This window comes from Onychomys torridus, chromosome 18 (genome assembly GCF_903995425.1).
Source record: "Onychomys torridus chromosome 18, mOncTor1.1, whole genome shotgun sequence".
Taxonomy (NCBI): Eukaryota; Metazoa; Chordata; class Mammalia; order Rodentia; family Cricetidae; genus Onychomys; species Onychomys torridus.
This window is the reverse complement of record NC_050460.1, coordinates 10,229,851-10,244,834: the sequence shown is the minus strand read 5'-3', so window position 1 is coordinate 10,244,834 and position 14,984 is coordinate 10,229,851. Positions and strand designations below refer to the sequence as shown.

General features: G+C 43.0%; 1 protein-coding gene across 1 annotated transcript; it reads left to right on the top strand.

Moving 5' to 3' along the window:
- The first annotated feature begins 1,073 nt into the window (after positions 1 to 1,073).
- On the top strand, positions 1,074 to 10,347 carry Enpp5 (ectonucleotide pyrophosphatase/phosphodiesterase family member 5). The gene is made up of 4 exons (XM_036167709.1): positions 1,074 to 1,213; positions 4,031 to 4,894; positions 6,414 to 6,590; positions 9,014 to 10,347. The coding sequence occupies exons 2-4, from the start codon at positions 4,066 to 4,068 to the stop codon at positions 9,439 to 9,441; spliced, it is 1,434 nt and encodes a 477-aa protein (XP_036023602.1). The 5' UTR covers positions 1,074 to 1,213; positions 4,031 to 4,065; the 3' UTR covers positions 9,442 to 10,347.
- The last annotated feature ends 4,637 nt before the right edge of the window (positions 10,348 to 14,984 follow it).

Sequence of the window (14,984 nt, the reverse complement as noted above, 5' to 3'; positions counted from 1 at the left end):
AGGGATCCAGGTAGTTAGACGGGGTCTCTCAGAGTGGCATGGTGTCGGCACATATAATTTGACTCAAATAGACAAATCAGCACCCTGGCTACACCCCTTCAGGCCTTAAACGATCATGAATTACATTTTAAAAATTACTTGGCTACAGTTAAAAAAAAAGAGAGAGAGAGAGAGAGATGAAACTGAATCACTAACAAACCAGAAATGTGGGTGCCTTCCTGAAATTACAGTGTGAATGCACCATGGACCCAGCAGCATCTGGAGCCCGGCAACCATCCAGACAGCTCTGCTTTCCTCTCAGAGTAAATTAATCCACCCCAGACCCTGGCTTGGTTTGACTGGAGCTTTCCAGCGCGACTGCTCAGCAAACTCAGAACCATAAGCTGCAAACACGTGGAAGTTTCCCAGGGCTACAGAGCTGAGTCGATTCCCGAAGACTCTTGTAGACAAAGCACTTGACACCAGCTATTCATTAACAAAAGAATTAATGAGCACTAGGGTTATAGCTCGGTTGACTGGGTGCTCAACCGGTATCCAGGAAAACTTGGGTTCAATCCCCAGAGCCTCATAAAACCAGGTGTGGTGATGCACCCCTGTGATCCCCAGCGTTTAGGAGGTCGGGCAAGAAGGTCTTAGGTCCGAGGTCATCCTGGCCTACAAACCAAATTCCAGGCCATCCTGAGCTAAATGAGACCCTGCCTCAAACAATAAACACCATCTGATGGCAATTCTTGGTATCCTGGTGTCCCTCCTCCGATGAAAGCCTACGGAATGACGTCACCAGTTTATGATAAAGGAAGAAGAAAACTCAGGCCGAGAGGTGGAACAAAAGTGAGATTCAGATTACCAACCAGTGGGATAGCACATTACGGTCCCTCAGCATCACTGACACCACAGGCCTAGTAGGAAAATTCTGAGTGACAGGCTTTCCCTGAGTCTGGCCACCAGGTCCCCTTCCTCCAAACCCACACAGCGCCCACCCCCGCTTCCACTGATTGACAGGCAGCACAGCTACTCCTAGGAGCGGATTTTTGCCGGGTAGAACGACAAGCTTGCAGGAGCCAATGGCATTCCAGGAACGGGGAGGGCGGCGACGGGTCAGGTGCTCCGCGCTGGGGCTGCATGCAGGTGAGCCTACGGGATCCGCGGGCGTCCCTTGCTCCCGCCACCTCCCCGCCCCAAACGCTCCAGGGACAGACCGACTGCAGCACCGGTGAGTCCCCGGGGATGAGTGGCCTGCCTCCCGAGGCCCCACACTGGGGCTGTCACCAGCCCGGGAGGTGGGGATGGGGGTGGGGGCGGAGAGGCCTAGGAACCCCGAAGGAGAAGAGGCGGTGCACCCAGGCACCCCCTCGAACCCCTTTATATAAACCCACTCCTCTTCTCTGCCCTCCTCTGCCGTGTGATTGGTGCTCCGGATTGCCCAGGCTGTAGGGGAAAGGCTAGGGACTGGGAAGGCCAGGGCGATTGGCATCCAGATGTAGCGGTTTTCAAGGCTTTGGGCCGGTCTTGCGTAGAAAAGAAAGATATGGGTTTTTTCCTCATCCCTATCCCCACCTGCGTTATGTCACCCATGTAATTATGTTTCTTTCTTTCTTTTTTTATTTTTATTGACGAGCATTCCTGAGCTTTAGACAGCGCTTGACGTTTCCTCTGCTCAGTTTGACTCAGGAAAACAATTTTCCTCTATTTATTGCAATTAACTATTTCTAAAATAAATGAAAATCAGATGTTCCATGCAATTGATTCTTTCTTGGCGTTAAATTATATTTGATTGATAATAAGTGTGTGTGTGTGTGTGTGTGTGTGTGTGTGTTGGTGAGATGGGAGAAAAAATTGGGGGAGAGAAAAGAAAAGGGAAGGAACCATGATCAGTCACAAAGGTTAGTCAGTATACTTGCAGTTCCCTGTATACAGTTAATTCCCCCATTGCAGCCATTATTAATGTGGCTTCCAGAACTGGACAAAAATGAGTGGCATTCAAGATACAATATTAAATTTATGTTTGGAATCATTGTCTTGAGACCAGTGTCTAAAACAGTTTCAGGTTTAGGTGAAACTACAGTTAAAAACAAAAGAAATCTTAGCCTGGCAGTGGTGGCCCAAGCCTTTAATCCCAGCACTCAGGAGGCAGAGGCAGGTGGAGGCAGGTGTATCTCTGTGAGTTCAAGGCCTGCCTGGTCTACAAAGTGAGTTCCAGGATAGCCAGGACTACACAGAGAAACCCTGTCTTGAAAAACCAAAAACGATAACAAGAAACAAATCTTCCCTTATGCTCCTTTGTATCATTTGCATACAGCTCCTGCTTCTGAAAGCAAAGCTATCACCCCACACAGGTTACATTCGCCTCAGTCTAGAATATAGTAGGACGAGACAGGGCCTCTTCTGAGTTATGAGAATGTCTCCACCGTGTTTGAATTAGGAAGACACCAGAAGCTGAGTAGAAGAGACTTCTCTGCACGCAGTGTGGTTAGGATTATTAGTGGTCCATAAAGGAAAAAGCACAAGACGCTTCCTTATATGCAGTCCTGATGAAAACTGGTAAGATCTGCATAGAATCAGTTATCCATGCCTCCTTAGGTTGACTTTTAAGAAACATGTGCAAACATAAACAAAGAAAAACAAATGTAGATTTTAAGAAATTGAATCCTGGGAAATGCTTTCTCTGTGCACGTCATTGATAAGATTAACTGCTGACTAATTGTAACCTGGGGAAGGTTAAAATCAAATTTGAGAAGTATGCTTCCATTCATACTTAGTTTAGAATCTATTTGTGCAGTACACAGAACCCTAAGATTTGATTAACAAATGAATACAGATTACATTTTATAAATATATTTGAAAGCCACAAATTTTATTTCATTCAAGAAACCATGTTTAGCTGGGCAGTGGTGGAGTACACCTTCAATTCCAGCACTTGGGAGGCAGAGGCAGGCAAATCTTTGAGTTTGAGGCCAGCCTGGTCTACAGAGTGAGCTCCAAGACAGCCAGAGCTACACAGAGAAACCATGTCTGGAAAACCAAAAGAAACAAATAAAAAAGAAGCCATGTTTGATGACTTTCCTCTTACAGAAATATCTCTTAAGACAGAAGATTCAAGCCTAGGGGTTGGCTATAAAAATGTATGATATAAGCTGGGCAGTAGTGGTGCATGCTTTTAATCCCAGCACTTGGGAGGCAGAGGCAAGCGGATCTCTGTGAGTTCAAGGCCAGCCTGGGCTACAGAGCAAGTTCCAGGAAAGGTGCAAAGCTACACAGAGAAACCCTGTCTCAAAAAACACACAAAAAAAGTATGATATCTGATATGTGCGTGTGTTTAAATACCACTATTGAATATGTTAATAGTATTTCCTTTTGCTCAGTTTCTGTATTTGTTCTCTTTATAAGAAACTCCGGCAGTCATTTGAGTATATAGAAGTTTCTGGACAGAATTCTGGGCTGGACCTATGAGATGGCTCAACAGGTCAGGGGCTTGCAGAGAAACCTGACAACTTAATTTACCCCCAAGGACCCACATAGTAGAAGGCAAGAACTAAGTCTCAGAAGTTGTTCTCTGATTTCCACAGGCACATTATGGCTTACATGTGTACAAACACATAGTATACATGCGCGCGCGTGCGCGCGCATGCGCGCGCGCGCACACACACACACACACACACACACACACACACACAAACACACACCCCAAATAAAATGTAATGAAAATGCAAAAGCATTCTAGATCATCCTGAAAGTGTCTCTGAAAAGTCACATACACCAATCATCTTTTTAATGTTATTGTGGAGCTCATTTAAATAATTCCTTTGAAGAGTATATTTTGATGGATCATTGGAAAGAAAGTAAAAGGGGTTTCTGTAATGGCACTTAAAGCTTTTTGGCCCTGGTGTCCTGTGTCAAATGGAGTCCTGAACCATAATTTTTCCAGGCTATAACTCATGATGTACATGGGATCACTATCACTGTCGTTCAGTTTGGAAAAAATGTACAAATCCCAGTTGTCACCAGTAACTTCTTTGTGCTTATTCTACAGATTGCCTTGTGCTCGGCTGACCAAGGACTTTGAAAATGATTCCAAAGTTTCTGGTGGTGTCTTGTACACTGGCTGCCCTAACTCATTCAACTACATTTTCTCTTCAGCCAGAACAGCAGAAGGTTCTAGTAGTTTCCTTTGATGGATTCCGCTGGGATTACTTATATAAAGTTCCAACACCTCACTTTCATTATATCATGAAATACGGTGTTCATGTGAAGCAAGTCACTAATGTTTTTATCACAAAGACCTACCCTAACCATTACACTTTGGTCACTGGTCTCTTTGCAGAGAATCATGGGATTATTGCAAATGACATGTTTGATCCTATTCACAACAAGTCTTTCTCCTTGGAACACATGAACATTTATGATTCTGAGTTTTGGGAAGAAGCCACACCAATATGGATCACAAACCAGAAGGCAGGGCATGCTAGTGGTGCGGCCATGTGGCCGGGAACGGATGTAAAGATCCATGAGAGCTTCCCTACCTACTACCTACCTTACAATGAGTCCGTTTCCTTTGAAGACAGAGTTGCCAAAATCATTGAATGGTTTACAGCCAAAGACCCCATCAATCTTGGTCTTCTCTACTGGGAAGAGCCTGATGACACAGGCCATGATGTGGGACCGGACAGTCCTCTCATGGGGCCTGCCATTTCAGACATTGACCATAAGTTAGGGTATCTGATAAAAATGCTGAAAAAGGCCAAGTTATGGAATAATATTAACCTAATCATCACGAGTGACCATGGAATGACCCAGTGCTCTAAGCAGAGGGTGATAGAGCTTGACCGCTATCTGGATAAAGACCACTATACCCTGATTGACCACTCACCTGTCGCTGCCATTCTGCCAAAAGAAGGTAAGTGTGAACTGAGGGCGAGCTGAGCCTAGCACTGTGCATGCCCAGTGTGGAAGCTTCTGCCCTTCCAGCACACTAGCTTCTGTCATGGCAGTGCACTAAGATTTAGTCCTAAGACTTTGAAAACAATGATCTTTTTTCTCAGAGTATAATTTCCCCCTCTAAAATACTGACTCTTGGGCTATAGGTTTTAAGCATTTTAGAATCACAAAAAGATAAAAGTCAAGACTCACCTTCTCATGAGAAATGGATATGGCCTTTGAATACAATTACAGTCATCTCTTGGAAGCTGGTGACCCTCAATAGACCCTTCATCGAGGCCCCTTTAATAGGGGAGCAGTAGAGTATAGGAGTGAGAAAGTGCATTTGTCAATCTCTGGCTTATTTTCATTTCTGTCAGCAAGGTTTTTTTTTTTGTTTTTTTGTTTTTTGTTTTTCCCAGGGCTGAGGACTGAACCCAGGGCCTTGCGCTTGCTAGGCAAGTGCTCTACCACTGAGCTAAATCCCCAACCCCTGTCAGCAAGTTTTAATAGTACCTTGCATTCTTTGTAAATGTCTGCTGGAACCCCTCCCAAACTGTCCCCTCAGCATTGGCTACATTTTAAAGATAGGTTTAAAATGTTTAACATCCAGAGGTCTCAAACTATATAGCTGGATATGGGAGGCCTGCCTTTCTGAAACTGTAGCACCATGGAAGGTTGGATTTAAGTATCAAGGGGGAGAATGGATTTGTGAGAAGCTGTACTACCTCACCCTTGGGAATTGTGTCCTCTCAGGGGAGTTAAGCAGAATCTATTAAGTAACCATGTGGAAGTATGAGTGTGTGCCTGTACACACGGTTTGTGACATGTAAGTTACACCAACCCATTAGGTTCCCTTAGGTAACTGGAGTGGTATGGTGGTAGTCTCATGTTGAGGTGTGGGGATTAGAGAGACAAGGAACAAATGGGTTTGATGAACAGAAGTTAGAGATGGTGGCTAGGTATGGTACATTGGAAGTTCGGGGGAGTTCTCCAATCCCCCGATATATTGAGGGCCTTTCCATTTCTCAGGCTGTTTTCCACCTCTAGTCACCCTCTTCCTACCCCTGACTTCCACAAGCCATGCTCTCTTCTCCAGAGAGTCTGTTTCTATATCCAGAGTGACTGACTGCCATGTTTAGTCTCACTGTGTTCTCTTGGTTGGGTTTCGCAGGACCTGGTGTTTAGGTATCATCTATAATACTGATGGCCGAGTATGCATCTGTGTGCATATTTAGGTCTGTAGAGAGCAGTGATTACTGCTTCTATCAAAGGCCCTTTATTCTGTAAGAGCATGTGCTAGTGACAGAAGAGTAGCTGTTTCTCTTTTCCCCTCAAGACTATTTCTCCTTAAGGGTGTGGCATTCCACCATGCATGGCTTCCTTTCCTTGTGTTCATCCTCCAGGCTTTTTTCATCAGCCGGGAGTCTCTTCCCCACCCTGGGTGTCTGGAGGAATGCAAGTCCTGTTCTAGAGCCTCTCGCCTCCTTCCTCCTTAGGTAAATTTGATGAAGTCTATGATGCGCTGGCTGGTGCCCATCCTAATCTAACAGTCTACAAAAAGGAGGAAATTCCAGAACGATGGCATTACAAGAATAATGATCGAGTTCAACCAATCGTAGCAGTGGCCGATGAAGGGTGGTATATTTTGCAGAATAAGTCAGATGATTTTCTGTGTGAGTATGTTATCGTATTTCTTCCCATTCTGCACCGTTTCTTGCTAACTTGGAGGCTATGGATAATACAGCAGTTTACTTACTGATATTTTAACTCTCTGTTACTTAAATGTTGAAGAATCTGTGTTGTATCAATACTCATCTAGAAATGTTTCTTGAAACACTGAAAATATATTCATGAGAAACGTACAAGGTTGAGGATATAGCTTTGTGGCACACATGCTTGCCTAGCATGTAAGGCCCTGGGCTTGATCACCAACACTGGGGGAAAAGTGTATAAAAATGTTGCTTTAGTTAGAATTGAGTTCCTGTCCTGTTTAGTGACTGAAAGCCAAGTAGTTGCATGGCCATGTGCTTGTAGTGTATTTGTGATTCCTAATAGCAGATATGTACAGCGACATGCATTCTGGTTTCTAACCATTTGTACCCGCAAATAACCTGTAAATCACTATTTGATCACATCAAGGAATCTGGAAAGACTGTCATGGGAATAATTTCTTCCTCCATTTGTTCTGTTTGTTAACTATGCAGGTAGATGGACTGCTCAGAAAAGGCCTGTTGATCTTTGAGAACATTTCTGTTTTTAAAGTTGATATCCATTTAGAGAGGCATTGTAGGACTTTTGGTTCTGTGAACTGCAATTACTCAGTAGGTTGTTCATACTTATTTTCTGATAGATAAACCTCAGTGATTCTGCTCATTTATTCAATGGCTAGGCTGCTACTGTGGTCCTTTCCTACCAGAATTGTTCAAGTTACTGAGTCAGGTGTTCTCAAAGTGCACTTTGTGGCACAGCAGTATCTATCTATTCAGCTGGAAATGTGCCAAAAAGGCACATCCTTGGGCCCAGTCCAGACAAGCTGCACTGGACAATGTGAGAACATGGCTAGCCCTCTGTCTTTATGTGGCCCCAAGGAATGTCATTCACAATGAAGTCTAAGAATCCTTGCCCTTGGGCACTCATTATTAAATATTGTCCATTGAATCAAACATTTATGGTAACAACTACCATTATAAAACAGGGTCTCTGATTCTCTGGTACATGTCCTATGAGAGAAGTATCATTGCATTCTCATAGGATTTAGAATCTAAGTCTCAACTTCTCACAGAAATGATCGCAACCACCCTTAAATCAATTCTGGATTATATTACATAATGGCATATTTCTCGATGTTATTATTAATTAAACAGATGAGCAAAGTACCCTGTCTGATATTTGCTATTGGCTCATAAGCCCAGCATTATTCTTCCTTGAAATTGCAAAGAATTCTGTCATTTAGAATGACTTCTGCAGGTAGAGTTGATTGACAGGAAGACTTCAAATCACTTTTGAAATGACAGATCAGTGACTTTCAGAGGTGTTGAGTTTTCATTTTCTACATTTGGATGCTGTTGTGAATTTCCTTGTAGCAAGGATAAGTAATAGAATTGGAGTCGTGAATCATTTTCATTACTCTTAAATAAAAACCTGTCAGTTTTCATAGGTCACCATCTTAGCAGTAGCCATCATCATGCCTTTACTCTGGTATCAGTCACACATTCAGGGGGTTTTTGTTATTATTATTATTTTTTTTTTCTTTTTTGGTTTTTTGAGACAAGGTTTTTCTGTGTGGCTTTGTGCCTTTCCTGGAACTCACTCTGTAGCCCAGGCTGGCCTCAAACTCACGGAGATCTGCCTGGCTCTGCCTCCCGAGTGCTGGGATTAAAGGTGTGCGCCACCACCACCCCGGCTACATTCAGTTTTTAATAAGCAGCTTTAATCCTTTGTTTTTGAATGGAACCACTGGGTATGCACGTTAGAAGACCAACCTCTTAAGTTTTTATTTGTAGCCACACTAACACACAGAATACTAAGCTATGTCTTGCTCTGAGCCACCAGAGTCCAGACATTTCACTCTACCTATTCGTTCTGACCTTTGTTTTCCATGGTGGGTCCTAGCTGTGATTGAAGGTTTGATTGCTGTTACTGTCTTGTGTTTTTGTATTGCTTTTCACTTTCTATTGGCAATTATGAGTTTCGCTTTTATGATTAAGACTAACACCACCTTACTTTAGAACATTAGACATTGTAGCTACCCAATAAGTATTTGCTAAACATCAGCCAGCTCCAGAACAGAACAAAATCAACCACCCACCTGCATTTCCCACCCTGACTTGGCTCAGCTGTACTCTGTTCCCTTTCCTCTTTGCTGTTTATGTTTAAGATAGTATGGACCATAAGAAAGATCTGTAACGATTTGACATTGGATGTCTTGAGGGGATTTGTGGGGTTGACAGCAGCAGAGATTATAAAAGGTGATTTCTTAGCATAAGGTCAAATTGGATAAAATTTGCACTTAAGATCAGAACTTGACCATACAGAAATTCTTTCCACTTTAACGCCATCTGGTTGGATAACTTATTCATGCATTTTCTCTTCACAGTAGGCAACCATGGTTATGATAATGCATTAGCAGAAATGCATCCAATATTTTTAGCCCACGGTCCTGCCTTCAGAAAGAATTTCACAAAAGAAGCCATGAACTCCACAGATCTGTACCCACTGCTCTGCCACCTCCTCAATCTCACCGCCCTGCCACACAATGGATCATTCAGGAATGTCCAGGATCTTCTCAGTTCAGCAAGTCCAAAAACAATTCCTTACACACAAAGTACCACACACCTCCTTGGTAGTGACAAGCCAGGAGAGAATGATCAAGAGGAGTCGTACCCTTATTACATAGGCGTCTCTCTTGGCAGCATTATAGCCATTGTATTCTCTGTAGTTCTCATTAAGCATTTAACTCACAGCCATGCTCCTACTTTACGGTATATGCAGGTTGAAGTTGCTCAACCATTGCTACAAGCTTAGTGCTTCTCTAACATGGAATTGCATGTTGAAGTTGAGGGTGCAAAATTATATCAGTGGCAAACCTGCAACTTCTAGGAAGCTACTTACAGACATCTGCATAGGCCACCAAACAGTTAATCCATGCTTGGGCACACTCACACCTACATATGTACACACAGCCCGATCAGAACACTCCTATCTGCAAATGGTCAAAGATGTAAGAGTACCCTCCACTGCTTTCTCTGGCTTAGTAGGTAGATCATGCTCAATTTGGGGTCAGCACATATAATGTACATACTTAACCACTTTGCACTATTGAAAGGACTTTACATGTTGCACTTTACTACCTGGTAGGTACCTTTGCTCTGAAATGCACTTTATAACTATGTCTAGTAACTTGGTTGAAAATGACAACCGTGAGCATCTATGTCACCAAATACTAGCATTCCATGTACAGACTGAAGGAAGTTCTAGCAATTCCTGAATAATGCAGAAATCTATCTCCTTAAGTGGGAGGAGGAGGCAAGAGTGAACGTGTTGTAAGTCAGTGGGGCCAAGTTTGTAGCCTGCATATTGGAGAGATGCATTTCCAGCAGCAGGTTGCCTTGTGGGCACTTCTAGTGATGTCTCCCACCAAGAACTGAAGTTTTCATGTACTTCTTCCCTCCAGTAGATTCCAACACTGAAGGATGCATTGTAAAGGTCATGTTTCTACCCCTTAGTCATTGCTCCTTGTTGACGAGTTCTAGTCCTGATTCCATACTGAGGATGCCATGCACATAGACTTCTTTTCTGTGTAGTGTAGTAGTGGCCTGAAGAGCAGAGACCAGACACCATCTCTGCAGTGGGTTTTCCTGCCTCTCATGATTTGCATATTTGCTGATAACACTATTCATCACATTAAAAATCAAGTGAGATTAAAAAATAGTGTTTGGTTTTGCTTATTTGTTATTTCTGGTGGCATGATGTGGAGTACAAACATCTTTTAATCCTCACACTTTCAAAACCCAGAGTTACAGAAGAGGACAAACCCAATTAGGTGACAGATAGGCCACCTAGCCCTTGGAAAGAGTCCTGTGGAGCCAAAATGTGCACACTGTCACCACAGTGGCAAAGGGTGCTTCTAGCAGGGAAAATCTCTTGGTGATACTAGGTATGGAAACACATAGAAACTCAGGTGACTTAATTTTGTTTCAGGAAATATTTGAGTATCTACCTGCCAGGTGTTTGCTGACGTCCAAGGTGAATCCGCTTTCCCAGATGTCTCACCACCCAACTAGTAGTTCTCAGCTTCTTTTTCACCTCGGCCCTCCTGCTTAAGCTGTGCCTTTTAGAAGGCCAAGCAGTGAAGTTGGGGCAACAAGAGAACCTGCAAAGAAAAGCTTTCTCTAGAAAACAAAACCAAAATGGACACGAAGCCCACAGAACACAGAATGCATACTCACACACCTGTTAGCTAATAACTAAAAAGGGCATAATTACTCCAGCGCGAAAGGACAGGCTATGTGTGGAAAGAAAAAGTGACAGAAACGTTAGTATGTAATTTTCATTTCCATAAAAACCTCTAAGTAGGACAGAAGAGAATAAGCAAATAAATAGCCTAAGGGTGGGCTCCAGGCCAATGAGAGATGCTGTCTCAAAGAAAATTGGATGGTATTCTTGAAGAGTGACACCTGAGGTTCTCTGGCATCTATATACATACCCAGTACACATGTGAACACAAACACACATGAACACACACTTCAAAAAAATCCAGAAATTATCTGGTCACAAAGGACAGGTTAGACACGTTTGGCTTTGTTCCTACACAGCGAACACAAACATAACCTTGGAAACGGGCCAAGAGACTCTGAGTCTATTAGAGAGTGGCAAGCTGGTTAGGGGCCCAAAGGATGGGTGGCAAAGCACAGCAGCAGGGCTACACATATTCTTCACCCAAAAGAAGGTGGCAGCTGGCCCCTATTCCCAAAGCCCAGCCTAGCAAGATGGCAACTCAAATAAGCTTCTTTCCGGGACTGAAGAGGAGCCTCTGTGTCTGTATCAGGTAAGACAATCTCATTGGCCCCAACTGGGTGTCTGTTAAAGGTCAGCCCTCAGGACCCAGGTCCTTGTACCGAGAGATGTGGCAAACAGAACCTAGAAGAGGCCCAATCTTTGTGTCCTCAAAGACTTAAGACTCTCACCCACTCAGAAATGCTGGGCCTGGGCAGAACAGCTGTAATCAGGACAAAGGTACAGAAAGTGTCCTGGCCTGACAGCCTCCTGGTCCTCACTTCTGACATTTGGCTCCTCAGTCTCCAAATGTCATGGATGGATGTGGACAGGTAGATTATAGAATCTCCTTGTCCTCCTCTCTCAAGTGAGCCCTGGCAGCTCCCCTGGGGAAATCCTCCCATCCCCTGCAGACCAGACCAGGAGAAAAAAGTGATTCTTAGCAGCATACAAAGCAAACCAAAGTCATACCACAAAGTCACACCACACTGGGTCAGAGCTACATGCCAATCCTGGATAGCGTGATTTCCTGCTAAGATGAGCTGAATGGCCAAGTCTAAGCCTTTCCATAAGGTAAGAAAAAGAAAAGACAAACATGTTTGGAAAGAAGAAATAAAATGGCCCCTGTTTTCAGGGAACATAGTCATGTCTGTAGAAAAATCACAAAAGAAACAAGTTTCTAAAAATCTCCTAAGACTAGTGTAGCAAACCACAACATCAAACATACACACTGCTTGTATTTCTGAATATCAACGGCATATACCAAGACTAGTCACAATTCTGTATATTAACAACATGGAGAAGCAAAATCGAAATGTAATGCTGTTTACAATCACTTCACAAAATCAAACAGGTATAAATATAACAAAACCTACCAGACCTGTATCCTAAAAATAATCAAATGCTAATGAGAGAAACTGAAGGAAACTTCAAAAGATAAAAAAAAAATAATGATAAGGGTTGGGGATCTAGCTCAGTGGTAGAGCGCTTGCCTAGGTAGCGCAAGGCCCTGGGTTCGATCTTCAGCTCAAAAAAAAAAAAAAAAGATAGTATATATTTATAGGCTGCAAGACTCAACATAATACAAGGTCAAGTCTTCTAAAGAGGTACTCTTTATACAGACGAGCTTATCCCAACATTCATATGGAAAGGCACAGGCCCTAGAAGAGTTAAATCTACTTGAAAGAGACAAAGGAGAATTACTCTACCTGATATTAAATCCTGCTGTCTCAATGTGATAATCCATGGAATTAATTAAATGTAGAGAGAGGGGCACATAGTTTAAGGGACACTAAAGAACCAGAAGTACATTCATGGAAATATTCTTGTGACTTTGACAAAGGTTCCAAAGCTTTGAATGGAGGAAGGACAGACTTCACAAGCATGGTACCGAAGTAGCTAAGCATCCACAGGCAAACAAACTCTGTCTTGTGGGCGCCACAGTTCAGAACCTGGGCTGGAGCCATGGCTCAGTGTGTAAAGGCACTTGCCTGCAGGCCTGACAACCTGAGTTAGATCTCCAGCAGCCACCCCCATAAGCTGTCCTGTGTTCTCCACATGAATTTAATGGTATGCATGCATCCATACACACACTAGGAATGAATAAAACTTCTTTAAAAAATAGCTCAAAATGATGGTACATTTAAATGATGAAAAAAGTAGAAAAAAAATTCACAGTCTAGAATAAGACAGAGTTCTTAGACTTGTCAGCAAAAGTGCAATCCATAGAGTAAAAAAACAGGGGACTGAGAGGGTGGCTCTGCTGTACAGGGCTTCCACAGCATGCAAGGGGCCATGGGTTTAGTACCCATCAGAGAGACAGGGACAGACAGATAGACAGGCAGGCAGGCAGACAGACGGATGGACAGACAGACAAGCAGGCAGGCAGACGGATGGACAGACAGACAGGCAGGCAGACAGACGGATGGACAGACAGACACACACACACTCATACACACACACACACACACACACACACACACACACACACACACACAGGTTGTGGATGAGACTGAACTGGGAAAGTAACTATTTTACTGTTCTTGGAAAGTCCATGTGAGGAGAACAAAGACAGTCTACTGACTGGGAGAAAAATGTCTGCAAACCACATACCCAGCAAAGAACTAGCACACTCCATTTCAAAGCAGGCAAATTTTCACCAGTGACCAAATGGGGCAAATACCGTTGTGTGACTGCTTTGCATCAGTGGCCACTGGGGAATGCAAATTAAAACCACAGAAAGTAACAGTATCTATCAGAATCACTAAAATGTTGAAATGTGCTGTCAAGAGCAATGGGGACGCACAGAGACTGGATCACCCACTTGCTCCTGGCAATATAAGCAGGAGACCACTCTAGAAAGTGAAACATGTGCCCCAGTATTTGCCCTTCTGAGGTATTTATCTCAAAGAAACAAAAACATCTTCACAAAAGCCAAGCTCTACATAGTGTTCATACTGGCTTTATATCAATAGCCAAACCCTGGAACCAAATATCCTTCAAACTGATGGATAAAGTGATTTTAAATTTTTTTTTAAATCCATGGAAAAGTAGCAATAAAAAGAAGTTTATTGAGATTTATGATGAGTTGGATGAATTTTGGGGAATGTTGCTGACTGCAAAATCTAGTACTCCAAAGGTATTCATGTGACATTTTTGAAATAATATCATCTTAGAGGGGGATATTAAAAGACAATGCAAGGGACCCTTGTGTTGCAAGCATGCCATTCAGCAGCTAGCTCCAGCTGCGCTAAGTGTACAGTGTCTCACAGCTCTGGAGATGCAAAGTCATAGAGCAGTTTCAGGTGAGTTCTCTTCCTGGCCTGCAGATGGCCAACTCCCCATACATAGCGTGAGGCACACTAAGGTTGGAGGCAGGTAGGCACTCTGCCCTTTTCTCCTCTAAAGAAGGGGCTCCACCTGGCCTCACTGGAACTTTTCAAACCCCCACTGGAAACTATCACATGGGATGGAGGCAGTGAAGGCTTCAAGATGTGAATTTTGAGGGGACACAAATTGATTTTTCAGTGATCAGAATAATCTTGTTTCAATATTTTGTATATTAAGAGTTATTACATATAAACACATAGCAAGAGTGGTTGAGAGACTGCAAGTTCCTAAATAGCTGTTAACCTTTGTCATTATCTTTTATACTGAAATAACACATCAGAGAACTCCAAAGTTGGGGGGGGCAGAATATGGGTTCAGACCAATGATTCCACTAAGGATAAGATAAAGGACTAGTCAGTGGATTATACTATCAATGTCACTCTCTGTTGGAAACAGTAAACTACAAGTTTTAAAATGTGAAAAAGGTTCTATTTCCTCCAAAGCTACAACCATTTCAGTTATTCTTCTTCAATTATAAAAGGACTGAAAATATTTACGTGGCTCTTTTTTTTTTAGCTTTTAGTGGCTGCATTATTTCAAATCATCAGTTCTACCATTATTGTCAGCTGGCTCCCTGATTTGCCGTTAGGTGTAAACAATCTAACAGGTGAGGGGCAGAGGGCTGACGAGATGCCTCAGTGGTGAAGCACGAATATTGTTTTTGCAGAGGATGACATTTGGTT

Bases quoted from the DNA above. Each gene is read 5' to 3' on its own strand.
- Enpp5 (XM_036167709.1), top strand. From the start codon at position 4,066: ATGATTCCAAAGTTTCTGGTGGTGTCTTGTACACTGGCTGCCCTAACT. The intron at 4,895-6,413 runs GTAAGTGTGAAC...CTTCCTCCTTAG, and splicing joins TGCCATTCTGCCAAAAGAAG to GTAAATTTGATGAAGTCTAT. The intron at 6,591-9,013 runs GTGAGTATGTTA...TTCTCTTCACAG, and splicing joins TAAGTCAGATGATTTTCTGT to TAGGCAACCATGGTTATGAT.